Source organism: Nerophis lumbriciformis, linkage group LG13, assembly GCF_033978685.3.
Source record: "Nerophis lumbriciformis linkage group LG13, RoL_Nlum_v2.1, whole genome shotgun sequence".
Classification (NCBI taxonomy): Eukaryota; Metazoa; Chordata; class Actinopteri; order Syngnathiformes; family Syngnathidae; genus Nerophis; species Nerophis lumbriciformis.
In genome coordinates, this window is record NC_084560.2 from 19372921 (window position 1) to 19387043 (window position 14123).

At 41.4% G+C, this 14123-nt stretch overlaps 1 protein-coding gene across 3 annotated transcripts in view; it reads right to left on the bottom strand.

Moving 5' to 3' along the window:
• Nucleotides 1-14123, bottom strand: part of LOC133613775 (protein TANC1-like) — a 256853-nt gene that overhangs the window by 228421 nt on the left and 14309 nt on the right. For 2 of the 3 annotated variants that reach the window (XM_061971555.1, XM_061971553.1), the window contains exon 2: nt 453-545. In XM_061971555.1, the coding sequence (XP_061827539.1) occupies nt 453-513 (61 nt within the window). In that variant the 5' untranslated portion in view covers nt 514-545. Of the gene's footprint in view, nt 1-452; nt 546-5618; nt 5644-14123 lie in introns of those variants that run through there. The other variant, XM_061971554.2, reaches the window with a different exon arrangement.

Consider the following 14123-nt stretch of genomic DNA (forward strand, 5'->3'; position numbering starts at 1 on the left):
ACATCTGTACACACACATGACTGTGTGGCTTGCCTCCGGGTACTCCGGCTTCCTCCCACCTCTAAAGACATGCACCTGGGGATAGGTTGATTGGCAACACTAAATGGTCCCTAGTGTGTGAATGTGAGTGTGAATGTCGTCTGTCTATCAGTGTTGGCCCTGCGATGAGGTGGCGACTTGTCCAGGGTGTACCCCGCCTTCTGCCCGAATGCAGCTGAGATAGGCTACAGCACTCCCCACGACCCCAAAAGGGACAAGCGGTAGAAAATGGATGTATGAATGTCTATTTTTCCATTAAAAAAATAAAAAAATTACAATATCAAAATAGGCCCTGCATGCTTTGACATTTCAGAATTTGGCCCTTGGTGGAAAAAGTTTGGACACCCCTGATTTAAAGTGATTCGGCTAATGGCCAAGCTTCCTTGAATCTTGGCCTTCTTTCTTTCCCCTACCTGAATCCTTCTTGCTTGCTTTGCCTCCATCTCTGTTCTTTTTCAGCACTGCCTTAAACATGGCAAATTTCCCGGAATCCTCACTGCAGGCACCTATGAAGAAGAATACAAAAGAAAAGTCACATATTAAGTCATCAAATTCTGTAAATTGTGTAACATGTGTGTGACATTGCTTTTTCTGTGGCTTTTTTGGGGTATTTTGTGATGCCACGGTGAACAGTGTTGATAAATAAGAAAATGTGAGGACAACCACACTACTGGAAATGGAACTTCTTGCAACACAGTAGGTTTAAAATCCATATTGTGATATATGTTCGGTACTCTTGCGGCAATGGCATCTTTTTTTCAACAGTGCTTCCAGTTTATTCATAAGTTACGCTGCATTATAAACTGTACTATTATATACACAGTCTGTATAAATGTTTTACTGTAGCAGATAGTCCTGAGGGTATGTATGACCATTTTGCTCAAAATACGATAATTTTAAGCTTCTGGTACCATCATTTGTAAGTTTTCATCTAGCAACCATGCTCAGTGTAGTTGTAGTATTCTCTCTCTTAGGTCTGGACTGTTAATAGTCGATTCGCTATTGTTACTGTTCATAGCTTGTCACTTCTTCAGCTGTTTAAGTGTGCCCTGCACTTAACTCTGTTGTTTCGTTATTTCACTAAGATTCAAGCCAGCTTAGCAGTTAGCATGGCTGTCTCCTACTGCACTCATCAGACTGTCTGACCTGCAGGATGAATTTTGAGGACCAGTCATAGACAATTTAGAGTGAAAAGCAAATTTTCTTTTCACTCGCATACAAAACCTTCTAACTTGGATTGTTTCACTGGCTTCGAGACTCTCCCGAAGGACAGTGCGGCGAAGACACAACAAACTACCTTCTTGTCTCTCATGGATGCACACCGGTTGTTGATTTTAGACTAGCGACTGCACAACACCAAGGCCGCTGAACAGTGACACGCAGCAGGCTTATACACACACATGCATCCACAAAAATATACGCCACACACACATACCCCACCCCCCATCCAACGCCCTTGACGCAAATCCCTTAGGGGGTGACGGACGGACGAGTAGCGCCTGAAGAGCTGCAGCCTGCCACCATAGCCCCCACTCCCTCCCCTCTGTTGACAAGTCTCGAGATGGATGTTGTAATATGTATATGTGCTTTGCTATGGAGGTTTTTTTCCCCACTCCAGACTGGGCCACCTTAGGAGCCCAGTCTAGATTGTATTTTTTTACTCATCCTCCCCCAGCGTTTACCTTTTTCCCATCTTTTACGGGACGCCTTGTGGCGACCCATCAGCGTTCCTGTTCTGTAACCCTGTACAATGTTTGTTTGTCTAATCTTGAACGGGTTTTTTTGCTGAAAACAAAGTTTTGTTGTACTTGTGCAATGACAATAAAGACCTACCTACCTACCTACCACTCATGCTTGGTGAGTCACATGTTTAGCTATCTCAGTGGTTCTTAACCTTGTTGGAGGTACCGAACCCCACCAGTTTCATATGCGCATTCACCGAACCTTTCTTTAGTGAAAAATAAAATGTTTTTTCAATTCAAGAAAAAGTTATATGATTTTTTTACAGGTGCACAAAATGAACTGTGCATGAACATCACCTTGTTCAAAGAACAAAACCAACACAGTGCATGAACTCACAACAAATTACACACTTTACACACATTACCATGAATTGATTAACGTGGACCCCGACTTAAACAAGTTGAAAAACGTATTCGGGTGTTACCATTCAGTGGTCAATTGTACGGAATATGTACTGTACTGTGTAAACTGTACTGTTTCATATAATGTATTCTCTTCCTTTGCAATCTACTAGTAAAAGTTTCAATCGATCAATCAAACAACCTGCAAATCAGATGGAAAATTAGAGGGAACATTGTTTGGGGGTATCCATAATACGCTGATAGGGAGAAGTTTTTATTTCCATGATAAGTCGGATGTGTCTTTACCTCCGTGGCGGAGGCTCCACCGAACCGAGGGTTCGATCGAACCCAGGTTAAGAACCACTGAGCTATCTACTATCTATCTCCTACCTGCAGTGATAATATTGGAAGAAATTTAGTTTATTTGCATCTATAGAGGCGAGGATTAGTAACTTAGACGTAACTTCGCACTGTGACCCCACTCACCAGCCCTCGCTCAGGAGGACGCTAAATTGCATTGACGACGTGTTTGTTGCAGCCTGTCACTCTCAATTTTGCGGGACACGGGTAGAGTATGTCATCAACATACATTATTACCCTGAGGCAATAGAATTTAAATCTTTATCATAGGCCAAATTGATTAAGGATGATTTATTGCGCAGAGCTACAATATGCAATAGGGACCTGAGGGTTCCTGGCTCGATCCCCGGCTTCCGCCATCCTAGTCACGTCCGTTGTGTCTTTGAGCAAGACACTTCACCCTTGCTCCTGATGGGTCGTGGTTAGGCAGTGTGAATGTGTGTGTGAATGGACAAATGTGGAAATAGTGTCAAAGTGCTTTGAGTACCTTGAAGGTAGAAAAGCGCTATACAAGTATAACCCATTTACCATTAGTGTAGCAACAAAAGTGGTACTCTGTCCTGGTTGCCTAAGTATAACAGGGCTTAGGAGACAATACACCAACATCCATAGCAACGGACTTAAGCCCAAAAAGTTTGCTGTTTGGTCTTAATGTGAAGAAACTCAACTCCCAGATGCAAACATCTACATTTATATTGTATAATGTTCTAAAATCACACAGCAATTAACTTATTTGCATTACAGGTAAAAGGGTGAACATGACTCACCTTTCTCCACTACCCTAAATACTATGCTTCCATACTGCATCATTAAAATATGAGTAGTGGCATTGTACAGCGGTTACTCTACTTAAAAGTTAAAGTTAAAGTACTAATGATTGTCACACACACACTAGATATGGTGAGATTATCCTCTGCATTTGACCCATCACCCTCACCCCCTGGGAGGCGAGGGGAGCAGTGAGCAGCAGCGAATTCCCGGGTGCGGCCGGGAATCATTTTGGTGATTTAACCCCCAACTCCAACTAGGGCTGGGCGATATATCGATATACGCGATGTATCGCGGGTTTGTCTCTGTGCGATATAGAAAATGACTATATCGTGATATCGAGTATACGTTCTCACGCAGTTGCTTTTAGCTGCTGGCATTACACGACAGGCTCTTCCCACTCCTTCTTGTGTCTCCTTCTCACAGACAGCAAGCGCACCTTTTACATACGCCACATACTGTCACGTCATATGTCACATACGTATACGCCCTCGCGGAGCAGAGAGGTAGCAGCATGGGTAACATTAGCTGTGGTGCGAGTGGTAATACGAGAGAAAGAAGGTGCGAATCTGGTAACAAATGAAGGAAGAATTAATTCCCAAAAAAACAGCACGGGGTCCATTGTCTGGCGGTGGTTTGGCTTCAAGTGGGAATATGTCGAACAGACAACCGTAATTTGTCAAGTGTGGGGCAAAAGTGTTTCTACAAAAAGTAGCATTACTGCTAATATGTAGCATCATTTGAAAAGTCACATGCTAGAGAACGAAGAGTGCTTACTCCGCATGTCAACATCTCCATTCGGTGCCACACGCCCACACCATCAAAATGCCGAGGCAAACATTTCCAGATCAACACCGTATGAAAAAAAGAGTCGACAACAAAAGGAGATAATGTCCGCAGGAACCTACCACATAGCGAAGGACAAACACTATTTGATTTCCTATCATGCAGCTCATTTTTATTTGACACTTATTGAAATATCTTGTGTGACATCATGTTTTTAAACTATTGTAGTGGCGTTCTGTACAAAAAGTGCACTTGTTGTTTTGATAAGTCATCTTAGTGACATCATGCACAAAAGTGCACTAATAGCTTGTTTTAAAATGTCTCTGACAATCTTGCACTTTCTGTTTTGAAATGACATGAATGTTTGTGCCACTGCTTAATAACAGTTTAATAAATACAGTTTTGGTAAATTGACTTAGCTGTGATTTCCTTCTCTGCCTGAAAGTTTAAAATGAGCATATATTAATGCAGTATGAACAAGAATGTTTTAATGTAGACACATAGAATCGTCGTACTGGTGTGATTATATGTATCAAGTGTTAATTCAAGGCTAAGGCAAAATATCGAGATATATATCGTGTATCGCGACATGGCCTAAAAAATATCGAGATATTAAAAAAAGGCCATATCGCCCAGCCCTAATTCCAACCCTTGATGCGAGTGCCAAGCAGGGAGGTAATGGGTCCCATTTTTATAGTCTTTGGTATGACTCAGCCGGGGTTTGAACTCACAACCTACCGATCTCAGGGCGGACACTCTAACCATGACATTTAAACTGTTAAAATGTTACTAAACCACTGTTTTATAATAGTGATAGTCTGACCCTGGAACTAATCATTTCTGCTGCTATTATTTTCTCTGAAATTATTCAAATTTTGACTAAAGTGGAGGTCCACGGTACACCTGTATTTCAGAACAAACCGCTTCCTCTGTCTTTGTGCACTGGATATTATAATCAAAAACCAACATGTTTACATTTTGCTCTGAACATTCTAACACTAAAAACAGTGCGTGGTAGTGGCAGTTGATACTGTTTAGCTGGCACTGGCCTGGTAGTTTTCCCACAGCATTCCTAATTCTGCAGGTCACCAGTGCAAGAGTAGATGGAAAGAATGCTCCAACACGTATACAAAAAAAAAAGAGCACGTTCCATTATCTTGCTGAGGAGTAAAACATCCAAATGCCATGAATTCCTCAAGTAATTGAGTATATGTGACTGAACTTGGCTGTGTTGTGATCGTGTTCCTTGGCTGTTCAAGCGAGCGACATAATATGAACTCAAGGTCTGTCTTAGATGTGCTTGTTTACCTAAGCGAGTAATAGTCTCATGAAATTGGATAACTGTAAACACATAGTTAAGTAAACAGCAGCTTGAACAGTAGTGCAGTGTGGCATTCGGGTTCTTGACCCTGAAAAGCTACCAACCTAGGCTGGCCCAGACTTATTAATAGAAGCTGAGGAGCCATTCCAGTGAAGAGAAAAGAACAGCTCCACCCAAATAAGGCCTTGCTTTTTTTTTTTTTTTTTTTACAAACAAAACACAGAAGTCCACACATTCTCAACCACAGAAGCCAGGCTTACGGTTGCTGTGAGAGAGCCTCTCAGTCCATTTCCTTCTACCCTTGATGATGTCAACTGAAACACTTCCCTGACTGGTATTTTGGGAAGTGGAGGTGTATTAAAGCTCTGGATTGTCTGGTCAAACTGGCTAAGTTGAGTTGAAGTTCCAAGGATGTGAGCACCCTTTGAGAAAAAAAGAAGATCAATGAGGTAAAAAAACAACATTTCTATCAACAGAAACAAAGTGCTGCTACGTAAACCCCGAAAATAAAAAATTTAAAATCAAGACTACATTTCTTACAATTAAGCACATTTTTACATTACATTTTATTTTTAGATTTATTTTCATTCACCATCCTCTTTTGGCTGTCTTTTTGACACTTACAGTCGTGGTCAAAAGTTTACATACACTTGAAAAGAACATAATGTCATGGCTCTCTTGAGTTTCCAATAATTTCTACAACTCTTATTTTTTTTGTGATAGAGTGATTGGAGCACATACTTGTTGGTCACAAAAAACATTCATGAAGTTTGGTTCTTTTATGAATTTATTATGGGTCTACTGAAAATGTGACCAAATCTGCTGGGTCAAATGTATACATACAGTAAAGTTAAAGTACCCATGATTGTCACACACACACTACGTGTGTCGAAATTATTCTCTGCATTTGACCCATCATCCTTGAGAGGTAATGGGTCCCATTTTTATAGTCTTTGGTATGACTCGGCCGGGGTTTGAACTCACAACCTACCGATCTCAGGGCGGACACTCTTACTACTAGGCCACTGAGTAGGTAATGTTTGTGTGTGTATGTGTGTACATGTGGTTGATATTTGTTATTCTGCCTTTCTTATTTAAACTGCAAATTGACATGCTTCACACCTAACATTCCAAAAAAAATAAAAACAAGTATTTCAATTGATATAGAAAAAGTTTAGCTAGCGGACTTTGGCTAAAATGATAGTACATCTAGTTTTCACACAACTTTGTCCCACAAATAGCGAGCTAGCAAGGTACTACTCACCTACTCAGTGGCCTAGTGGTTAGAGTGTCCGGTCGTGAGTTCAAACCCCGGCCGAGTCATACCAAAGACTATAAAAATGGGACCCATTACCTTCCTGTTTGGCACTCAGCATCAAGGGTTGGAATTGGGGGTTAAATCGGCAAAAATTACTCTCGGGCGCAGCACCGCTGCTGCTCACTGCTCCCCACTGCTCCCTTCACCTCCCAGGGGGTGAACAAGGGGATGGATCAAATGCAGAAGACAAATTTCACCACACCTAGTGTGTGTGTGTGACTATCATTGGTACTTTAACTCAACTTAACAAGCTAACTATCTTACCGAGTTGTTATCTTTACCTTCAGATGTCCGACATCATGCCTGCGCTTTAAATGCTCCTGTATCACAGATGTACTGCAATAAAAAAAACAGGGTCCACTTTGCAAAATGAGGTGTTCTTGTCTTTAACACAATTAAGGTGAAATATTCTCACACTTTACATGTTTTATCCTGCAATGTTGTTGCAAAGGTCTGCCAGCAAAGGTCTGCCATTTTTGTGTGCCGATATGTTTTCTGCTACAAAATGTTGGTGAGAAATATGACAATTTAATGTGTTTACCTTAGCTAAATGTATAAAAAAGAGACAAACCAGTGCATGTTTTGGTGAAACCGTTGCTATGGGTTACTTTCCATGGTAACGAACAACAGGTTAGCTGAGTAAATGAATGACAGAACTGCTACACCTGACCACAAGAAAGACTCCACAATCAACACTAAATATGACTCAAATGTAAAGGTGATGCAGCTACATCTCTTAACAAAGTCTTCTAAGAGAGGACTCCTGGGTTTCTTAGAATGCATCAGCCATCAAGATTCCTCAAGTTCCTTAAACCTTAAGAGCAGTGAGCAGACTGACGTTGAAGGCATTTATCATATATACACTGCCTGAATGGACCCTTTGTATTTATATTTGTATAGTGCCAGACACAGAAACAATTATGTACAAAAAACAATGAAGTATTAGGGCAACTAAAAAACGAAGGAAATAAAAGATGACATCCACTGTTTGAGGTGCATCCATTACCCATGAAAAGAACAAAAAGCGGAAAACTGAGGCCTGAGTTAAATGCAGCTGTTTTAGAGTAATAGGAAACCAAGGGTGGCTAAGAGGCGCCTCAGGTTATCGCCAAGCGTGTGATATCGGGTCATTCTTGTCACTCTTGAGCTCAAATCCACACAGATTGTGAAGAAGAAACGGAACGCCACCTGAACACTGCTGCCGTGACATGTGGTTAATGGGGCCATGGCGCTTTAACAACAGTTATCAGAGAAGGCCGCTATATATAGGTTTGTTTGTTCCAGGTGCATCCAGCGGGGAAGAGTTGTGGGTGGTTCATGGGTAAGAGCCTGCTTTGTCCTGTGAACACGCAAAGTTGCCACAAAACTGCAATTTTCCAATGTGTGCGATCACATTATGCCGTTTGGAACACCAGCTATGTTGATTCGCAATTCTGTAAGTGATATTGTGATCAATGATTGCCCTGTCATTATGGAACTGGGTAGTTTGACCTCCAGGTTTTTAACACCCTCAAAAGGTATCTGACCCTTTTTAGTGCCATGTTGTGAAACACAACTTGTCATGGCACAGGCACCTTCCGACTGCAGCAAGCGGCTACATTCAATCATCAGCATCTGTCGCTGATGAGAGGACCTGCCTTCTTAAGCCAGATGAACCTGCTATCCTGTGCCAGAACGTAGTTACCTGTTCCTGTACAGTAAGCCGTGTTGATTGGTCTTGTGTCCCCCTTGTCGTCTTCCAGCAGCCTACCTCCGTTCCCGCGTTACGAGCTGTGTGTCCCGTCTAGGGATGATGTTTGATAAGAAATTATCGAGTCCGAGCCTATTATCGAATCCTCTTATCGAACCGATTCCTTATCGATTCTCTTATCGAGTCCAGATAGGTTGTTGTATATGGAGAAAAAACAACACAATATTTGGTTTAACAAAAGCTCACTTTTATTATATAAGAAAAAAATAAAATCTGATAAATAAATAAATACATATTGACTGTTACCCCGCTAAAAAAATAAAAAAAAATAAAAATAAATATTGACTGTTGTTACCCAAAGTATATTAAGTGGGATTTTTCAGAAAAACAAATATATACAGTAACACAAAAACAACCTGTCTCTGTGATCACTATAGGTGTATAAATAATAATATAGTGTTAAATAAAGTCAGTCCCTTGGGCACAAAACTGAAAATAATACAGCTCTCCAAAAAGTGCACTTCTGCTGCTATTTGACATAACTGTTTGTTATGATGCTTTGACATTTTTGCACTTTATTTTTTTATTGAAAGAACATTCTATGAAGAGAAAAGTTATTTGCAAATGTGGTTACAATGCTAAAAAATGAAAAGTTAAAGCTAAAAAAAAACAACACTTTATTGAGTTAACATTATTTCTTTATAGGGGGAAATATTATTAGTGATTCCCAGAGCCCAAAAAAAGTCTGCGGGCTATAGAGCGTTTTCTATTTGGGCTCCAGTACTATGGAATGCCCTCCCGGTAACAATTAGAAATGCTACCTCAGTAGAAGCATTTAAGTCCCATCTTAAAACTCATTTGCATACTCTAGCCTTTAAATAGACCCCCCTTTTAGACCAGTTGATCTGCCGTTTCTTTTCTTTTCTCCTCTGCTCCCCTCTTCCTTGTGGAGGGGGGGGGGGGGCACAGGTCCGGTGGCCATGGATGAAGTGCTGGCTGTCCAGAGTCGGGACCCGGGGTGGACCGCTCGCCTGTGCATCGGCTGGGAACATCTCTGCGCTGCTGACCCGTCTCCGCTCGGGATGGTGTCCTGCTGGCCCCACTATGGACTGGACTGTTACTATTATGTTGGATCCACTATGGACTGGACTCTCACAATATTATGTCAGACCCACTCGACATCCATTGCATTCGGTCTCCCCTAGAGGAGGGGGGTTACCCACATATGGGGTCCTCTCCAAGGTTTCTCATAGTCATTCACATCGACGTCCCACTGGGGTGAGTTTTTCCTTGCCCTTATGTGGGCTTTGTACCGAGGATGTCGTTGTGGCTTGTGCAGCCCTTTGAGACACTTGTGATTTAGGGCTATATAAATAAACATTGATTGATTGATTGATTGAAATATGTGATGTTATGAGCTAGGCTAGGGAATATAACAACTACACTAACCAGCATGCAACGGGAGTGACGAGCATGCGCGGTAGCCCCGAAAAGTGTTGTTGCATGTCGCCACCCGGCAGCTAAGAATGAGGTTATGAGCACGCTGTGAAAGTAAACGTCAAGAACTCAGCCAACACGCCTCGTCTGCATTATTTATAATTAGACAGACAACACATATACAGTGTGATTTTGTTTTGTTTACAAGGAAAGAAAAACAAAAGTTAAAAAAGGAAGATATATATATATATATATATATATATATATATATATATATATATATATATATATATATATATATGTATGTGCTGCGGTTGCTTTAAGAACGTTGCAACAGCTGCCGTAAAGGAGGTGCGTTGCTAGCCTGGTTGCTATGTTTCCGGTTGGTCGTAAAAGTGTTCGTCATGTGTTTGTACCCTGCTCAAATCTCTCAGTAAAGTTATTCATTGGATTATACCTTTTGTTTTGAACTTTATTACACCTTGGAGCGCTTTTTCCGGTCAATTGTTTTTCCTGCTTTCCCTATCTGCGCCTAATGACTGAGCTTCGTGACGTCATTTCTTGTGATGTCTCAAAGGGCATTTCTGGTCGGGACGGGATTCGTTCCGAAGGATTTGAATAAAGAACCAACTCTTTTTCTTTACTATAGTGGTCTCGATAACGGGTACTGGTTCTCAAAAAGGGATTAGAGTCCGAGGACTCGGTTCTTTTCTTATCGAACAACCGGGAAAACCGGTTTCGAGTATCATCCCTAGTCCCATCTCCCTGTGTTCCCCTCTGGTTCTCTGGCTGCACTTTTGGACCTCGACCTCCCGCCTGGACACGGACTTTGACGCATCTCTATTGCCCCCGAGACTTCCTGCTGGCTCATGGACCTCCGAGCCAGCCTTGCCCATCTTTGGACTTCTGCCTCTCGCTCAACACTACTGGTAACACTCAACATTTAATTCCCACACATAGTCGCACACCATACACATATTTGGGTTTGTACATGAATAAATATAGAGTTAACAACGTCTTCCCCTGTACAAACCGTAACACAACATGTGATGGACTACGGATTATTTGCAACACTAAGTGTTTCCAGGATATTTTGTGGCTAAGTCCAGGAGACAAATGTATAAAAAGCAATTGCCACCTCAATGGTTTAGCAAACATTATGCAAAAAGTAGATTCAGTATCAAAACCTTGCAGCCACTTGCAAACTCGGTTGCTCACTTGACATCAAAATCCACTGCTAGAATTAATAACAGCACTTATATCTCTAATTACAGGCTGCATACTCAAGTCTGCCAACACAGGGAGGATGCACGATGGTCACGCCAAGGGCCATGGTGAGGTCACCTTGCACGCTGCGTCGTCACACGGGGTGCTACACCCTCCGCTACCAGCAAAGTCTCAGCCTGCGGGAAGCACAGTCGTCCTTTGATGATATATTCACAAGGCGCAGGAAAAAGGCCGGGCCTGCAGCAGCGCGTAAACAATAGGCAGTTAGCTAATGCGGAGGAAGTGGAGGGCGCAGGTATGAAGGACAGCTCCGTCTTAATGTCAGCCTTTGTAAACAAACGTTACTATTCACGCTGGCGTGAGAGGAAGGGACAGAACAAAGGGCAGGCATTTTTATGTCACAGGTACACCGTTGCGCCTCAAGTGCATCCTTCCCTGCTCTACCTTAGGGTGGCAGCCTTTCCCCTACTTCCTCCAGATAGCTCTGATCTCAAACTCTCTCCTAAAAACAGACTTGAACATCCAGTAGTGCTGAGCAAAAAGCAGATATGCATGTCTGCTATCATGATTCCAACCATGTAGTATGCCAGTTCAACACCAGTCACTATCAGGACACATAATGGGGTGTCCAAAATACGGCACGCGGGCGTCTTCAGTTTGGCCCGCGAGATGTCACAAATTTAATAAGGAATCTTTCCAAATAAACAAGTATTATACATTTGCCGTGATCTTGTGGACAACAGGAGTAAATCAAGTCAATGACCATTAACTGTGATTTTAAAATTAATTCAGCACATCATTTACTTATATGACTTAATCCAAACAACCTTTTCTACTATTAAAAAAATACCACCAACACAAAAAGTCAACGCAAATGGTCACACATAACACAGTCTGCTTACTGAAGTTTGGCAGATATTTAAAAAAATGTCCAAACACTATAAAAAATACATCTAAATTAAATCCATTTAAATCTATTACAATGCATGGTGGGAAAAATTTAAAACCCTTTCTCCACACATATCTATGTTTAGAACATTTTAGCTGCTTCATATTTTACTGATTGATTACAAAACTTTAGTAAACAATTATATTAATTATTCATTATACTGTATATTCATTATATTAATATAATATTTACACATTACATGCAGTCGACTTTTGGCCCCTGGCCAAATTTTTATAGCCCAATGCGGCCCCACAGTCAAAATGTTGGGACACCCTGGGATAGAGTATAGACCAGTGTTTTTCAACCTTTTTTGAGTGAAGGCACATTTTTTGAGTTGAAAAAATCCGGAGGCACACCACCAGCAGAAATCATTAAAAAACAACTCAGTTGATAGTAAAAAGTTGTTGTCGCAATTGTTGGATATGACTTTAAACCATAACCAATCACTATAGCTCTTGTCTCAAAGTAGGTGTACTGTCACCACCTGTCACATCACGCCGTGCCTTGTTTTGAGTTTTATGCTGTTTTCCTGTGTGTAATGTTTTAGTTCTTGTCCTGCGCTCCTATTTTGGTGGCTTTTTCTTTTTTTTTTTGGCATTTTCCTGTAGCAGTTTCATGTCTTCCTTTGAGCGTTATCTCCCGGATCTACTTTGTTTTAGCATTCAAGAATATTTCAGTTGTTTTTATCCTACTTTGTGGGGACATCGTTTATTGTCATGTCATGTCAATGTACATTGTGGACGCCGTCTTTGCTCCACAGCAAGTCTTTGCTGTCGTCCCGCATTCTGTTTTTGTTTACTTTGTAGCCAGTTCAGTTTTAGTTTTGTTCTGCATGCTTCAACGCCTTTTCTTAGGGGCACTCAACGTTTGTTTATTTTTGGTTTAAGCATTAGACACCTTTTTACCTGCACCCTGCCTCCCGCTGTTTCCGACATCTACAAAGCAATTAACAACCGGCTGCCACCTACTGATATGGAAGAGTATTACACGGTTACTCTGCTGAGCTCTAGACTACACCGACACTCAACAACAACACATCTTTTGCAGACTATAATTACTGGTTTGCAAAAAATATTTTTAACCCAAATAGGTGAAATTAGATAATCTCCCACGGTACACCACAATGGTTGAAAAACACTGGTATAGACAACACTTCACACTCCCGTTCACACTCACATTCACACTGATGGACAATTTACAGTTTGCGCGTTTTGGACGAACCCGCAGGAGTAAAAACTATACAAGTATAGGGAGAAAATGCAAACACCTCACAAATATGTTCCAACCACATTGCCACATCCATCCATCCATCCATTTTCTACCGCTTGTCCCTTTTAGGGTCGCGGGGGGGTGCTGGAGCCTGTCTCAATACAGCCTAATTTTTCTAATAATTCTTAAATAAGTTATGTTCAAATTCAACTGTGTTATACTGTTTGTCCAAGGCCTCCTACTACGTTCGCATGAGAACCGACTGTGCAGGTACGTTCAAAGTTGTGGTTAGCAACAACACCAGGTGCTTTACTGCTGATGATAACAGGTTTGATCCACTCATTAGGTAAGTATGGGAAAAGGGAATTAGGTTTCCTGTCCTTGACATGATTGATGCGCCAATTCATGCCTGTCAGCGAGTGTGTGGAAGCCAATTTATTTCACTCCCATGACGGTTACACTCCAAAGTGTCAAGGCATGTTTTACGAGGTAATCAGTTCTTACTATTTACAGCTGAGGCTCTTCAAAGTGACTAAAACTAAAATTGAAACAGTCAGGCAGGACACGATGTTGCTCATGTTCTTTCACATAAAAATCATATTTTATGTTGCATGGTGATAAAATCTCCGGCATGATAGCCACGGGCAATGATGTACATCAAGACTGCTTGACAGATCCCAGTGTAACATGATAAGGGAGTCTCACAAGACAGTTTTTCTACACATAGATTTCTCTCTGTCAAATTACTCTCACAACACCACCACTCACATCACACCAACAACTTTTTGAAAATTGTCGGTCTCTATGGGAATTTCAGTTATTAACCGCCGTTATCGCCAGTAATTGTCTCTCACTATCCATCCATTTAGCCCCCACCGAGCTACTTATGTGCTAATGAACACCGGCAGTCAAAAATAAATAAGAGTAATAGGAAA